Source organism: Heptranchias perlo, chromosome 21 (genome assembly GCF_035084215.1).
Source record: "Heptranchias perlo isolate sHepPer1 chromosome 21, sHepPer1.hap1, whole genome shotgun sequence".
Classification (NCBI taxonomy): Eukaryota; Metazoa; Chordata; class Chondrichthyes; order Hexanchiformes; family Hexanchidae; genus Heptranchias; species Heptranchias perlo.
Window position 1 is genome coordinate 30,524,363 of NC_090345.1, and position 17,407 is coordinate 30,541,769.

General features: G+C 40.1%; 1 protein-coding gene and 1 long non-coding RNA gene across 11 annotated transcripts in view; one reads left to right on the forward strand and one right to left on the reverse strand.

Moving 5' to 3' along the window:
* The window catches only part of jakmip3 (Janus kinase and microtubule interacting protein 3), a 298,954-nt gene that overhangs the window by 142,595 nt on the left and 138,952 nt on the right, over positions 1–17,407 (forward strand). For all 9 annotated transcript variants that reach the window (XM_068002403.1, XM_068002402.1, XM_068002401.1 and 6 more), the window contains 2 exons: positions 993–1,139; positions 17,000–17,131. In XM_068002403.1, coding sequence (XP_067858504.1) covers positions 993–1,139; positions 17,000–17,131 — 279 coding nt within the window. The remainder of the gene's footprint in view (positions 1–992; positions 1,140–16,999; positions 17,132–17,407) is intronic.
* LOC137340105 (uncharacterized) overlaps positions 1–17,407 on the reverse strand; it is a 199,323-nt gene that overhangs the window by 3,677 nt on the left and 178,239 nt on the right. The gene's annotated exons all lie outside the window — the stretch shown is intronic.

Consider the following 17,407-nt stretch of genomic DNA (forward strand, 5'->3'; position numbering starts at 1 on the left):
CAAGCACAATTCAGGAGTGTGATGGAGATGGAATACTGTCCACTTGCCTGGATGGGTGCAGCTGCAACAACACTCAAGAAGCTCGACACCACCTCGGAAAAAGTAGTCCGCTTGATCGGTTTTGGTATGTGGAGTGCTGCAAAGCCAGGGAGGAATTGGGATCTAATTTCTTGAGAGGGAGACACAGGGACCTTTTGGTGTGGGGCTAGAGAAAGCTCTGAGGGATGGATTTGTGTCCAAAGGTGAGACTTGTTTGTCATTTAGAATGTGTGGAGGCTTCAAGAGGCTGCATTTAAAATTGAAGAGAGTGAGAAGTTTCATTTAAACAAAAACTGGTGTCTTTGTTATGGAATGGCTTGGTTACACAAATCCTGATTCTAAAGGTGCAAATACTCTTCCAGTGCTGGGTTTGGAACTAACATTGCATATCAGGCCTTTTTACATTGTAAATTCCAATTGCACCACCACCTACAGGCATAACAGGTACTGCAGGTAAATGTTGACCCGTTTGCAAAATGTGTTTTTCCATTGACTGATATGAGTTTTTAAATGTATTTTGAGGGAATGTAGCAACCTACTCAGTAATTTTAATAAATAATAGATGTGTTGATTTGTAATATTATTTCTTATGCATCATGTGCAAGACTGACGCTATAAATTTTAATACAAATGACTATATTAATGATTTAAATAAATAAAGGTTTAGAACTTGAAGAAAATAATAATTGTAGTGGCAGAAGATACCAGCCATGTGTTCATGTTGTGCTGCAATTTGTAAATAACATTTCTAATTAGAGATTTCAGCTTTTAAATAAAGTTGGGAATCATCAATGGTTCTATTTATTTAGATGTCAGTTGTATGGGAAATGTTAGCCTGGCCTTTAGAAATAAATTTGTTAATGCCAGTATTTCCATTGCAAAAGCTCAAGTTCTCGTCTTGCAATCCTATGACTGTCCGATTCAATCTGTTTCATTGTATATTTTTACTTTAGCTCAAGCGTTTACGTGAAGCTGAAAGTCAGTACAAACCCCTCCTGGACAAAAAGAAACGCCTCAGTAGGAAAAATGAAGAAATGAGCCATGCCCTAAGACGAATGGAAAATAAACTCAAATTTCTCACACAAGAAAACATAAGAATGGTAGGTTGTCCCCTCGTAATCATATGGGAACTGTGCTGTGATTTTTTTGTTGTTGCTTGAAGGAATTATAAACATCTAGAGAATTTCAAATGTTACACCCTTGTTCAAAAAAGGGTGTATGGATAAACCCGGCAACTACAAGCCAGGCAGTTTAACCTTGGTGGTGGGGAAGCTTTTAGAAATGATAATCAGGACAAAATTAATAATCACTTGGACAAGGGTGGATTAATGAAGGAAAGCCAGCACGAATTTGTTAAAGGCAAATAGTGTTTAACTAACTTGAATGAGTTTTTTGATGAGATAGCAGAAAGGGTTGATGAGGGCAATGCAGTAGATGTTGTGTCCATGGACTTTCAAAAGGCGTTTGATAAAGTGTCATATGATAAGCTTGTCAGCAAAATTGAAGCACATAGAATAAAAGGGGCAGTGCCAGCATGGATACAAAAGTGGCTAAGTGACAGGAAACAGAGAGTAGTGGTGAAGGGTTGTTTTTAAGACTGGAGGAAGGTATACAGTGGTGTTCCCCAGGGGTCGGTACTAGGACCACTGCTTTTTTATATATATATTAATTACTTGGACTTGGGTGTACAGGGCACAATTTCAAAATTTGCAGATAAAGCAAAACTTGGAAGTGTAGTAAACAGTGAGGAGGATAGTAATAGACTTCAGGAGGACATAGACAGGCTGGTGGAATGGGTGGACACATGGCAGATGAAATTTAACGCAGAGAAGTGCAAAGTGATACATTTTGGCAGGAAGAACAAGGAGAGGCAATATAAACTAAATGGTACAATTCTAAAGCAGGTATAGGAACAGAGAGACCTGGGGGTAGATGTGTGCAAATCTTTAAAGGTGACAGGGCAGGTTGAGAAAGTGGTTAAAAAACCATATGGGATCCTGGGCTTTACAAATAGAGGCATAGTGTACAAAAGCAAGGAGGTTATGTTGAACCTTTATAAAACACTGGTTTGGCCACAACTAGAGAATTATATCCAATTCTGGACACCGCACTTTAGGAAGGATGTGAAGGCCTTATGGTGCAGAAAAGATTTACTGGAATGGTTCCAGGGATGAGGGATTTCAGTTACGTGGATAGACTGGAGAGGCTGGGGTTGTTCTCCTTAGAGCAGAGAAGGTTGAGAGGAGATTTGATAGAAGTGTTCAAAATCATGAAGGGTTTAGATAAAGTAAATAAAGAGAAACTGTTCCCATTGGCGGCAGGGTCGAGTGTCAGAGGGTACAGATTTGAGATGATTGGCAAAAGAACCAAAGGACATGAGGAAAAACTTTTTTACGCAGCGAGTAGTTATGATCTAGAATGCACTGCCTGAAAGAGTGGTGGAAGCAGATTCAATTGTGGCTTTCAAAAAGGAATTGGATAAATACTTGAAGAGAAAACATTTGCAGGGCTACGGGGAAAGAATGGGGGAATGGGACTAACTGGACTGTTCTTACAAAGAGCCCGCATGGGGTCAATGGGCTGAATGGCCTCCTTCTGTGCTGTAACCTTTCTATGATTCTATGATAAACCTCAATGCCAGGATTCTCCAATGCATGGTACTTTTATCCTGTGTTTAATTTGTTTTACCCCTGTCGATAATGCTAATTTCCAGGTAAAACCATCAATGGTACCCAACACAAACAACAATGGCAGAATCAAGTAATGAGAGGTACGTCAGGAGAATTACTGCACCACACCTCAGTACTCTTTTTCTATTAATAAATAGTGATTAAAGCAAATAGAACCTATTTTATAGAACCTATATTATATAGCCAATGTTGATTTTTGCTTTCAGAGAGTGAATTGACACTAACATTTGTTTTCTTGCCAATTGAGATTTTCATTTTTATAAAAATATTAAAATGCCTCCAACCATCCAGGCTGAATTTTAGCACTGCTCCCGGCCTCCTTTGTCTTCTTTCTGCCAGCAGCATTATTTGCTACGAGTGTTAAAATGATTGCCAGCGCTTTCAGTGAATTTGAAATTCTCTCGACCAGCTGTATTTTTAAGTTTTCAGTTCAGGCACCATGGAATAGATTTTGATTTTTGGGCGACCGGTCGGTGGAGCACGTTGATCGGCCGCCCATTCCGACGACGAAGAGGCACCCGCCATTTTGAGGCTCCGACTTCGTTTAAATTCGGCAGGCGAGCTGCAGAATGCCAAACAGGCGTCCCAAACCAGCTCGCCAGATTGAAGCCTGAAAATCAGGCTATAGCTGCCACCAGCATGGGAGGGAGGGTGGAGGGGGGTGGGCGTGTCGCAATCGTGGATGGTAGGGGTCCTGGGGTGGCAGTGGCCTAAGTTATTTTTCTGGGCCCCGGAGTTGCACTCCTGCTCCTCCGGGGCCCACAAAAGTAATTGAACACTTACCTTTAGAGGGCCTCTTCTCTTCCATTGCACACGGAATTGAGCAGAGTCTGCAGAGCTCAGGCTCCGACCAGCTCCTACCTAGACTGGCAATCGGGGTCCTATTTACACCATAGGACTCCGATTTCCATATTAAAAGGGGCCTATTGCCAGAACCAGGAGGGCGCTTTGGACACCCAGTGGTAGGCCCCTTTTAAAATGGAGTCGGCAGAATAATCGCCGACGTTAAGGGGGCGGTAAAACTAACGACCCCATTTTGAGACTGTTAACGTCAAGCGGGGGCACTCAAAATCCACCCCCATGATGCTGAAACAAATTCTAATACAGTGTAAGCTGCATGTAATTAACTGTTTTGTGCGTTGTTTTTGTCCTTCATAAGCAGTTATCCTTTATATCTCAAGAGCGCTGTGATTAGCTGGTGTATCAGCTGTAGCTGTAGTTGCAGCACGCTGGCAAAAAGTTAGCATTTGCAGCGCTGATTTCCTGAGGTTCCACTGGTGACGCGGAGCCTCACTGATAATGGGCGTAGGTTGGAAAATCAGACCCGCCGACCTGACGCTCGATCCGCAGCACAACTAATTTTCTGATGTGCATATCTGAGAATAATAAAGCGACTGGGCTATAAGCAGGTATGAGTTTTATTTAAAGGGTATTTAAGTGGTACATTTAGGCACATGTGATCCCACACTGAATTTCACAAGTTTGTGTGAGGCCCCGCATCCAGTTTGCTACTTGCCCATATAAAATGGGAAATGGGCCTGTCCCTTAAAGCAAGGTTGATGGTTTTATTAAATTGAGTATTTTGAAGTCTAGGAGCCCAAAGTTCTGCAATTTTTGGTGGGCAACTGTGGTGGACTATGAGGACGGAAATTGGGGTGCAAGCTAAATATGTCAAAGTTACACCTGCTCTAAAATACACACTGACAGAAAATGTGCTCACTCCCCCAAGATGTTCTCTCTTTGGCCTTACCTTAGTTATCTCTTCCTGCCGTATGTCCCTGCATATATCCATGATGAAAAATGACCTGCAACCAAACTTATCCACAGACATGGCACTGCCAATAGCTGTGAACAGGCTTTTAATCTCAATGCTTCTGAATCATTCCAAAGTGACACTGGCGACATCAATGCCATTAGTCAATCTGCAGGAATTAGATGTGTGAAGCAAGTGATAGATACCTTGCTTGCTCAAGGAAGTAATTTAATCTCTTTCCCCATGAACAACCAGCAGCAGCATGAGAGGACTGTGGAATTTTACCGAGTGACAGGATTGCTGAAGATCCAAGGATTATAGATTTCACCTATGTTGCCCTATATTCTGCACTGCACAACACAATGACCTACATGAATTGCAAAGGATTCCACTCTAAACATCTAGCTTGTTTGCAGTCCTTAACTTTATGCTTACTAATTACTGACTCCCTGACCCGTGCAAATGGTTTTTCCTATATGCCTTGCCAAAACTCTTTATAATTTTGAATATCTTGACAGATCTCCTGATAACTTTCTCTGTTCTAACGAAAAGGACCCTAGTTTCTCTAGTCTCTGCTCATAACTAAGGCCTCCTATCCTTGGTATTATCTTAGTGAATTTCTTCTGCAGCCCTTCCATGGCCTTGGTATCATCCCAAAGTAGGGTTCCCAAAACTGGACACAATGTTCTAACTGCACTGTAACCAATTACGTGTATCGGCTTATCATTACCTTTTTGGTTTTGTACTCAATGCCCCTAATGATAAAACCTAGGATCCCATAGGAAAACAGCTTTATCAACTTGTCCTCCTACTTTTAAAGACATGATTCAAAGGCTGCTTCCCCTATCCCTTCCAGTTTGGTTTGGTTCCAAATCATTTTGGGACAGAATTTGGCAAATTTTTAGTTGTGACTTTCGAGTGCCTGAGGCGACTGCCTAAAACAGGTGTTAGGTCCCTTGAATGTGCTAATCAGGACCCTGGTGCCAAATTCGGCTAAAACTGGGTGGAGCATTCACCGCTCAATTTTTACGGTGCTACAGCGACCTAACCAGTAGTCCTTAAAGGGACCACTGATGACCACAATGCCGTGAATGAAATTAATAGCTGGTCCTTGGTTTATTCATTTTCAAAATAGACATTATTGCACCAATGATATTTAGTGGCATTGTAAATGGAATAAAATCTTATCTATGGTAAGTTAAGAGGATAGTTACTAGTCAATTTAATCTACTTGTGAAAATTATATAAAATGGGGATGAATTTCCATAATGGATATCATACTTCTCCACCGTAACTTTGGAAACCCTGGACAATTGGTGTAAATGCCAAAGTTATGGCAGATGAGCAAGAGAACCTCCATAAAAAATGTACCTCCAATATATTAATGTGTTATATAAATGAACATAATGAATATGCCCTTTAAGTTTAGTTAAGAAAGGAATAAAGTTTATTTTTAAGTTATTGATGAAAATTTGCTACCAACCCATAAAACACTAGAAGCCCTTTCTTCCCCTCTCCTGTTCCTACACTTCATCTTATTACACAGGCAAAGCAAAAGTTAGTGAATGGCACATAAATCTTGTGCCTTGGTATCCAAAGGCAAATATTTATAGCCTACCTGTGCTGATGATGAATTTTTCTTTTAAGTAATGACCAGGCTGCAGCTCCAAAATGGGTCGGGAGTCTGCTCGGTGTGGATGATATGTGCTGTAAATAATTTCACAGTGACGGGGAAAATGTTTTTAAACCAACATCATTAAATCAGAAAAAAAAAATTAATCTTCAGCATTACCATAACGATTCAGCTTTGCAGAGTTTTATTTTGTGTGCAGAAAGCAAAGCTTGACAGTAATGGATATGTGAGGGTGTGGTTCACATGTTCTCTTTAGCACAAGAATGAAGTCAAAGTTTCTAATTGGCATCTCAATCACAGGTTAGGTACAGCACTGAAATTACATCTCACATGTTTGTTATTTACTTTGCCCAGAAAAATGTGAACGGTACATTTAAGGAGATATAACTTCATTTAATGGTTGCATGTGTAAAAATATAGCTATATTTTGAACTAAAAGACCATCATGGTACTATGTGTAACATGCATTTAAACAAGCACTCTTCCTGTTGGACAGATTGATGTGCAAAAAAGATATTTAATTGAAAAAAGTTACAGTTTATGAAGAACTAAAAACGTGTTTACATTAATGGAGGCCATAATACCTACATCCCTTTAGTTTTACATTAGTTGATGCATATATGTGTTTTTATATACAGGCTGGTGACAGAGTTCAGAGAGACTTCAGAAACTTGCTCCACAGAGTCATCTTGTGGCCAGAGACTACAAATACATTATGGCAGTTGATATAGCAAAATTGAATGAGAAACATTAACACAGCAATTAACAATGGCAAATGTTGACCATAAATTGTGACAAGAAGTAAAATTTGTGGCAAGAAAGTGCATGACCTATGCAAGATTATTAAAAATCTGTATATATGAACAGAATACACCCTGCTTAAAACTGATACCTTGCGTTCATGATATACATACATCACACATGAATAGCATGTATATCATATGGGAACTGCATGAAATATGTACTATTTAACTATACTGTATGTATTATATAGCTACTGAACCTCTCTCAGATGCTGTAAAAATTAATGATGGTCCCTTCATCAATAACATAGTTTTTTATTATAAATTATGTTTCTTTACAATGGTTGGCAATTTTACAGAAGCTAGTAGTGAGTCACACAGGAGCCTTACAATATCATTTTTACTCGCTGCATGCTGCAGGACTTAACAGATTTTGAGGAGAAATCCATTTTATAATTAATCTAATTTACATCCATAAATTTCTCAACATGTTACCCTCCATGATATAATTATATTCTCCAAACGTGGAAAAAATGAGAATTATAGTTTGAGTTGAATGGGAAGGTTTATTTTGTAATTGAATCTCATTTACATATATACATTAAATCTATTTAACATAATTCATTAAATGTCCCTAAGGCCTAACAATTATATTCTCCAACTTTCATAATGATCAAATTTATCATTTTTGATTTTTTAATGGACATATGCAGAACAGTGTATGTTGTTGCCCCTCTCTTCCTGCTTTCTGTTATACAAGTCAAGTAATAATCTATGGGCCAATTGTTAGTAATGCTATGATGCTCGTACAATTTAGCAATGTGCAAAACATACACTATTTTCAGATCTCCTGAAAAATGGGAATGTAGGATTATAGCAGTGTTCCAGTATCAAGGGAACGAGGACAGTTTGATATGATGCTGCAAATGCAGTGACATTCATTTATTTATTTTGCAGCAGTGCACCAGTCTGGGCTCTGCATCAACAATACCGCTAACTTGGTGCTAATTGACTGGTTTCCATTGCCATTCTCAATAAGAACAACTGAACAAGAGGAAAAGCTAACTGGAAATAGTCCAAACTAAACTATGAATATTCAATCAGCGACCCTCCCATACTCTAAGTATTGCCATATAGTTTTATTTTCATGCAATGTACACAGGAATGCCCTTTGTGCATTCACAACATGGCATGGGAAGGATTTTGCCCAGCAACTGTCAAACCTTTTTCAGTCTCAAGTGGTCACGGGGGAATTTACTAACCCTTAGACTGCTGGCAGGTTCAGGGGAACTCCAGTCTCCCTTAACTTTATTTTAACCTTTCATTTGACTGTTTTCTATCTAATCTACCCCCCTATGTGGCTCTCTCAGTATTAAAAACACAGCATTTTTTTTACTTTCAGCTTGGAAAGTCAGGCTGTGAATTGCAGCTGTTACATTTAAGGTTTTTAAAATATTTATTAGATGGCATAACAACAGGGTTTAGTTGAAGACAACGACAACAAGGACAGACGTCTAATGAATTTGACCATGGTGATTATTGAGGGCACAGAGAATCTTGGTAAAATTGCCTGGGGTATCAATTCGTAACAGGCAAGTCAACAATCTCCCATAGTCTATTGCATGCGCCAGTGACTATTTGACCAAATGATGAATAAGTCTGTATTCGAACTATTGAACACTGTTCTTAATACCGTTAAGGATATATTTACTAACTAGCGCATCTGATACAGAGGTTTATATAATTGGAGTACATCTCAAGAATTCAAATGATTTTCCATCCATTAATTCCAGAGGAAGGATAAGCAGTGTATGAACCTTTGCCCTCTGATATTCTTTGTAATCTTTTCAGATTGATATGGGATGCCTGAGGTGTAGCTGCAGCAGCTCTTGTGTTTCTAGACGTCTGGCTTCAACAGTAGCAAATCTTATGATGCTTCTCTAATTGGTAACCTTGTGAAAGATTGACATCCTTGCCACATCTCTCTGATGTTGTAGAGAGTGCACTCTTACAATGGACAAGGTCATCATCATGAAGCTCACTGGTCTTCATGCCTTTGAATTATACTGAATCTATCAGCAAGAGATTGATTTATTCTGCAGCCTGCTAAACAAAACCACTCTATTCCATAATTACTTAGATATAGAACTTGTAAGACATTAACGTTTCCACCAAGTATAAGCGGGGCTGAGCTTTCTCTGAATTCTGTTCCATGATGATATTGGTGATGTACTATGTCTCAGTCTCCTCAAGAGGTCCAAATTATTCTAATTGTATCATATACTGAGGAATGAGAGCTTTAAAATGAACTCCTAACAAATTTTCCTATTGGCGGCACACTAGTACTCTAAAGCGGCATTAGGGAGGGAATAGTTTTGTGTGATACCGCATAAATGCTAAATTCATTTTAGAATCATAGAATCATAGAATCATAGAAGTTTACAACATGGAAACAGGCCCTTCGGCCCAACATGTCCATGTCGCCCAGTTTATACCACTAAGCTAGTCCCAATTGCCTGCACTTGGCCCATATCCCTCTATACCCATCTTACCCATGTAACTGTCCAAATGCTTTTTAAAAGACAAATTTGTACCCGCCTCTACTACTGCCTCTGGCAGCTCGTTCCAGACACTCACCACCCTTTGAGTGAAAAAATTGCCCCTCTGGACCCTTTTGTATCTCTCCACTCTCACCTTAAATCTATGCCCCCTCGTTATAGACTCCCCTACCTTTGGGAAAAGATTTTGACTATTTACCTTATCTATGCCCCTCATTATTTTATAGACTTCTATAAGATCACCCCTAAACCTCCTACTCTCCAGGGAAAAAAGTCTCAGTCTATCCAACCTCTCCCTATAAGTCAAACCATCAAGTCCCGGTAGCATCCCAGTAAATCTTTTCTGCACTCTTTCTAGTTTAATAATATCCTTTCTATTTATTTTATTTTATTTTTAAAGTAAAGAATTTCCTTTTCTTTTTAACCATTGGTTTCCTTTAGGTAAGCTAATTGTAACTTTTTTTTTCGATATACTTTTTACTTTCTGCACTTCAGTGCTCCAGAGGAGTGAAGCATTGGACAGAGCAGCACAGTCACAGCGGTTACGTTGTCTTATCTATTATATATTAAATCAGTACATGGGTTGTGCGTTCCATTGAAAAATCTTATGTGGACATTCCTATGGAAATTGTCATGTTAAAATTACCACATTAGCGATGATACTCCCTGTGACATTTGCCCATAACACCAGTAGGTGGTGGTCTAATTTGGATTTTCAGTGTTAAATTGATCACTGACTTGCAGCACTGCCTGCACCACAAACTATTAAACACGTTTTCGATCTTCAACAGGCATTTGCAGGCCTCCTACCTCTGGTGGCACTGTGTAGCCCCTGTTTCTATCATCTGCCAGCTCCACCACTAGCAGTGACTTGTAGGGCTCGATGAAAGGCTGCTCAATCTGTCTTCCTTCAGATTCTTGGACACTTTAGACCACTCCTGAGTTATTGGATCTCTCAGAGAACCTCCCTAGCCCTTTCTCCTGCATCCCAGCCTTCCCCTGACTTGTTCTTGATGTTTCCCCCTTGGAAACTCCACCCACCTTGAGCCTGTTGTCACCATCCTGGTCCCAGTAGTGTGACCTCCGCATTTTTCGCCATCTGCTGTACATCTCCAAGGCCTTGGCTCACATCCATCTGACAGCTCCACTTTTGTCGTAGCCTTGTGCCACCATCATCCTCCCAGCCATTTTGGGCCGTTGCCCAGCTCCCAACCATTTTGCCTAGCCCACTCCCAGCCCTTGTGGCCTCCAGGCACCAAGCTCTTTCTTCACCCATATGTGGGCTTTCGGCCACCACCCTGGCCACAACCCATATTGTCACCTTTTGTCCCGCTCCAATGGTTTTTGTCTTGCTTCTGCTCCCAGCACGTGTGGTCTTCCAATTGTTCATCTCAGGCTACAATTTGTTGTTTAATGTGCTTTTAAATACAATAAATCTCAATAAGAGCTTTAAACAACAAAAGGATCACACATGCTGCACAAGGAGCCTGTTAGGAAATGAGGAAGAGGAAAACAGGAGCAAAGAGGATTATCAATAGAGGACAGGAAGAGAGACTGGGACTGAGGGGAGCAGAGGGAAATTATGAAAGTGGGGAAGAGGGATTACGGGAGAGAGAATGGGATAGAGGTGAAGTAGATGGGGAAGGGATGATGTCGCAGAGGAAGGGCAATTCGCAGGAGGATAAGTCTCAGAGGAAACATAGAAACATAGAAAATAGGAGCAGGAGTAGGCCATTCGGCCCTTCGAGCCTGCTCCACCATTCAATATTATCATGGCTGATCCTCTATCTCAATACCATATTCCTGCTTTCTCCCCATACCCCTAGATGCCTTCTGTGTCTAGAAATCTGTCTAGCTCCTTCTTAAATATATTCAGCGACTTGGCCTCCATAGCCTTCTTTAGTCGATAATTCCACAGGTTCACCACACACTGAGTGAAGAAATTTCTCCTCATCTCAGTCCTAAATGTCCTATCCCGTATCCTGAGACTGTGACCCCTAGTTCTGGACCCCCCAACCAGGGGAAACAACCTCCCTGCATCCAGTCTGTCTAGCCCTGTCAGAATTTTATATGTTTCAATGAGATCCCCTCTCATTCTTCTAAACTCGAGTGAATACAGGCCGAGTCGACCCAATCTCTCCTCGTATGACAGTCCTGCCATCCCAGGAATCAGTCTGGTGAACCTTCACTGCATTCCCTCTATGGCAAGTATATCCTTTCTTAGATAAGGAGACCAAAACTGCACACAATACTCCAGGTGTGGTCTCACCAAGGCCCTTTATAACTGCAGTAAGACATCCTTGCTCCTGTACTCAAATCCTTTTGCAATGAAGGCCAACATACCATTCGCCTTCCTAACTGCTTGCTGCACCTGTATGTTTGCTTTCAGTGACTGGTGTACAAGGACACCCAGGTCCCTTTGTACATCAACATTTCCCAATCTATCACCATTTAAATAATACTCTGCCTTTCTGTTTTTCCTTCCAAAGTGGATAACTTCACATTTATCCACATTATACTGCATCTGACATGTATTTGCCCACTCACTCAATTTGCCTAAATCGCCTTGAAGCCTCTTTGCATCCTCCTCACAACTCACGATCCCACCTAGTTTTGTGTCATCAGCAAACTTGGAAATATTTCATTTGGTTCCCTTATCCAAATCATTGATATATATTGTGAATAGTTGGGAACCAAGCACTGATCCCTGCGGTACCCCACTAGTCACCGCCTGCCACCCTGAAAAAGACCCATTTATTCCTATTTTCTGTTTCCTGTCTGTTAACGAATTTTCAATCCATGCCAGTATATTACCCCCAATCCCACGTGCTTTAATTTTGCACGCTAATCTCTTATGTGGGACCTTATCAAAGGCCTTCTGAAAATCCATATAAACCACATCCACTGGTTCTCCCTTATCTATTCTACCAGTTACATCCTCAAAAAACTCCAGTAGGTTTGTCAAACATGACTTCCCTTTCATAAATCCATGTTGACTTTGTCTAATCCCGTTGATATTTTCAAAGTGTCCTGTTATCACATCCTTTATAATAGACTCTAGCATTTTCCCTACTACTGATGTTAGGCTAACCGGTCCATAGTTCCCTGTTTTCTCTCTCCTTCCTTTTTTAAATAGTGGGGTTACATTTGCCACCCTCCAATCTGCAGGAACTGTTCCATAATTTATAGAATTTTGGAAGATGACAATTAATGCATCTACTATTTCCATGGCTACCTCTTTTATTACTCTGGGATGCAGATAATGGCTTTCAGTCCCATTAATTTCTCCAGTACTATTTTTTTACTAATACTAATATCCTTTAATTCCTCCTTCTCACTAGTCCCTTGATTCCCTAGCATTTCTGGGAAGTTATTTGTTTCCTCTTCCGTGAAGACAGAACCAAAATATTTGTTTAATTGCTCTGCCATTTCCTTTTTGCCCATTATAAATTCTCTCGCTTCTGACTGTTAGGGACCCACATTTGTCTTCACTATTCTTTTTCTTTTTACATTGTAGAAGCTTTTACAGTCCACTTTTATGTTCCTTGCAAGTTTACTCTCGTACACTCTTTTTCCCCTCTTAATCAATCTGTTGGTCGTTTTTTGCTGAATTCTAAACTGCTCCCAATCCTCAGGCTTGCTACTTTTTCTGGCAACTTTATATGACTCCTCTTTGGATCTAATATTATTTTTAATTTCTTTTGTTAGCCATGGTTGGCCACTTTTCCTTTTGTGTTTTTGCACCAGAAAGGAATGTATAATTGTTGCAACTCATGCATTCGTTCCTTAAATGTTAGCCATTGCCTATCCACTGTCATGCCTTTTAATGAAGCTTCCCAATCTATCATAGCCAACTCACTCCTCATACCTTCATAGTTTCCTTTGTTTAGACTTAGGACCCTAATTTCAGATTGGACTACTTCACTTTCCATCTTAATGAAGAATTCTATTATGTTACGATCACTCTTCCCTAAAGGACCCCGCACAACCAGATTGTCAATTAACCCCTTCTCATTGCACAGTACCCAATCTCGGATAGCCTGTTCCCTGGTTGGCTCCTCAATGTACTGGTCTAAAAAACTATCTCGTACACACTCCAGGAATGCATCCTCCACAGTATTATTGCTAATTTGGTTTGGCCAGTCTATATGTAGATTAATGTCACCCATGATTACTGTAGTACCCTTGTTACATGCATCTCTAATTTCCTGTTTGATGCCGTCCCCTACATTACCACTACTGTTTGGAGACCTATAGACAACTCCCACCAGTGTTTTCTGTCCCTTGGTGCTTCTTAACTCCACCCAGACTGATTCTACATCTTGATTTTCTGAGCCAAGATCATTTTTCACTATTGCTCTGATTTCATCCTTTACTAACAACGCCACTCCACGTCCTTTTCCTTTTTGCCTATCCTTCCTAAATATCGAATACCCTTGGATATTCAGCTCCCAGCCTTGGTCACCCTGCAGCCATGTCTCCGTAATCGCAATTGTATCATATCCGTTTACATCTATTTGCGCTGTTAATTCGTCTACCTTATTACGAATGCTTCATGCATTCAGATACAGTGCTTTTAGATTTGTCTTTTTAATATTTTTAGACATCTTAACATTTTTTTGTATTATGGCCCTCTTTGTCTTATTATCATTTTTTCTTACCCGGACCCTATTTGTTAGTGCACTCTTTTGTTTGAACGCTCTGTCCCTTCCTGACACAATCTGGTTGTCCTTACCCCAATCACTTTCCTGCACTGCTTCTTTGTCTTTTCTCTTTAGCATTCTAGATTTCTCTCCACCGGTAACCTCCCCCCCCCCACCTTTTTTAGTTTAAAGCCCTATCTACCTCCCTAGTTATTCGATTCGCTAGAACTCTGGTCCCAGCATGGTTCAGGTGTAGTCCGTCCCATCGGAACAACTCTCTCTTTCCCCAGTACTGGTGCCAGTGCCCCATGAATCAAAACCCACTTTTCCCACACCAATCTTTGAGCCACGCATTCATCTCCCTGATCCTATTGACCCTATGCCAATTTGCTCGTGGCTCAGGTAATAATCCAGAGATTATTACCTTTGTGGTTCTGCTTTTTAATTTAGTCCCTAGCTGCTCAAATTTTCTCAGCAGAACCTTTTTCTTAGTCCTACGTATGTTGTTGGTACCTATGTGGACCACGAGAACTAGATCCTCCCCCTCCCACTCCAAGTTCTTCTCCAGCCCGGAGGAGACGTCCTTAACCCTGTCACCAGTAGGCAACAAAGCCTTCGGGACTCATGTTCCTGGCTGCAGAGAACAGTGTCTATCCCCCTAACTATACTGTCGCCTACTACAACCACCTTCCTTTTTACTCCCCCCACGTGAAGACATCAAGCTGCACAAGTGGTGAGAGGATACAGGTGAAAGTGAGGCGATGCAACAATGAAGAGAACCATACAAGCATGAGGCAATGGAGCATAGCAGAAGGGATGGAACGGGCAGTGGGAAGGACAAGGGATAGTGGAGGCAATAGGACTAAGGGACAGTCAAACAGTTGTGACGAGATGGGGTGTACAGTTATGCCAACAAAGATGAAAAAAAAGAGAAACAAAAGACGACACACAGACAACCAGATAAAACAGAAAGACACAGAACCAGAAAAGGAAAGACAAAAATCAACCAACGATATGAAGCCATTGGAGACATGTAAGAGACGTATCATATTCTGCGATTTAACCTGAACAATATTCAAAAAAGTGTTCCCCTACTTCAAAACTATTCTTTCTGTCACAAAACCTCAAATCCTGCCTCTACCAAGCCACCCCTATATACCAAAGTTATACTTAGGTGGATTTGACCGTAGTCAAATTTTACTAGATAATTGCCCATGTTCCATGACTCAGCCCTTATAAATGCTAACTATGCATAATATGCTTGTCATATTTATCCATTAAATCATATTTACAAATTTACATACATTTTGCACAAGAAGAATTTATCCCATTAATTTTGTCAGTAAATGTTACAAAGACATTTTGGATTTATTTCAACCAAAAAATTAATATCCAAATGTGAAACAAATTGGAATAACAGCCAAGTAAAATCCCCGAGGAAATCACATTGAAAATATTCAAGCCATTCTTCAAAAAAGCCTTTATGCAAAATCAAATTCTGACCAAAACCAATAAAAATTTTTGGAAAAGCTCAAAGCAAGAAATAACCTAGCAAAAGAATAACACTTGGCTGTTGCTTTAAGCAATGTAGATCAGGCTGTGAGTACTACACAACTACCAAGTAGCTCTAAAAATTAAAGGGATGATCCCACAATTCTATGCTCCCAATGGGAAAAAAAGCTCACAAACCCCAGTCCCACAGCCCTGGATATTTTTGTCCAGTAAAATTAATGGACAGAAAATCACAGGCTTCGATTCTGTAATTTACCGACATACTCTTCTTAAGAGCACTGATCCCTGCATATAGTGCCGTATCATGAAGTGACTTTCAGTACTCTGAACCCCCTATGAAGTGGCCACAGATCTTCAGTAAAAACGGTCCATGATTCAGCACAGATTGGCACTAGAATCTTAATTTCACTCAAACAGGCCATGAAGATGTAGGAAAAGCAAAGTTACACCAGTACAGTTGGGGGTGAAGCTGGGAGTTGAGATACAATGAAGAAGAATTCCTATGATTGTTGTGTGTAGCAACATTGTAAATGCATTCAGGAAAGTTTATGATTTCACTGCAGATTGCAACCTGAGCGATTATTTACCTATTGTTGAGGCAGAGGAAAGGGAACTGACAAGGGAGTGCTTGATGCTGATATTGTACAGAAGAGTATTCCAGTCCTCAGAGTGACATCCTGCCCCTGTACGTTGATCAACACACAATTCATTCTTTGCCTCCTCCAAGATAAGCTTGCAAAAAGGAATCGTCACCAATCCTGCAATTAATTACTTTCCTAAGAATCCAATAAACTGTCACTTTCTTATCCATTATGAGATGCAATTAAAATCCTTTTGAATTCCATTTGTGATTAGTATTTGGCGTAGAAAGCATTACTTATTGGTATAGTGGTAACAAAAGACAGTACTTATTGTCATTATTAAAATTGTATTCTGTTATTTTCAATGTGAGGTTGTGGCTCTGCTGATGCCATCAACATACACACACATCCACAGCTCATTTAGTGCTGCAGAAAAGAGTCAAAATGAGGAAATCTCAACCTTCTCAGGGAGAGGACCAGTACAAGAAAAAAAACATAAACATGCTCCACTTGTTTCTGAAACTGGGGACTTGTAATAATCTACTTATCCAGACATTTCTGTGCTGTGGAGATTCCAGCTTAGAAAGGTGCTCAGTTTTAAGGGTGACTCCATCCTCTGAGGCACCCTGAGTTGAATGACATAATCGTGGACTGACTGGTGGCATTCTCAGCTTGTTCTGTAACGTTTTCAACAGGATCTTGGCTTCTGAATGATCAAAGTGTTTATTATTATTCTTAAAAAGGCAAATGTCATAACAAAATTTATGCAGAATGGTTTACTGCACAATTTTTTGGACTTTTAAAAATGTGTTTTAATTTTAGTCTACATTTTTCATTCTCTGTGTAGAAGGAAAGAGTGGGGACTATACGTCGACCAAGCTCCTTAAATGACCTAGACCAGAGTCATGAAGAAAAAGAAATTGAATTTCTTCGAATGCAAGTTATTGAACAGCAAAACATCATTGATAATCTCAGCAAGGTAATATATTAATTATTTAAAACACAGAGACCATGCTGTCTGCAGCATTATTCATTGCATTCAAATTGTTTTCTTTGCATAGATTCAGCTTCAAATATTTTTCAAAAATTAGTAAATTGGCAATGATCAGCTTCTAAATTCCCACAGAGAAATCACCCATGATCAAAACATTTCTGGTTAAATAAAACTGTCCCCTTTGATGGCTGGTATGGTACTGAGCCGTACAGGGCAGAAGATCCCAGGTTTGAACCCTGGTCTGTGCCGAGTTTTCTGATC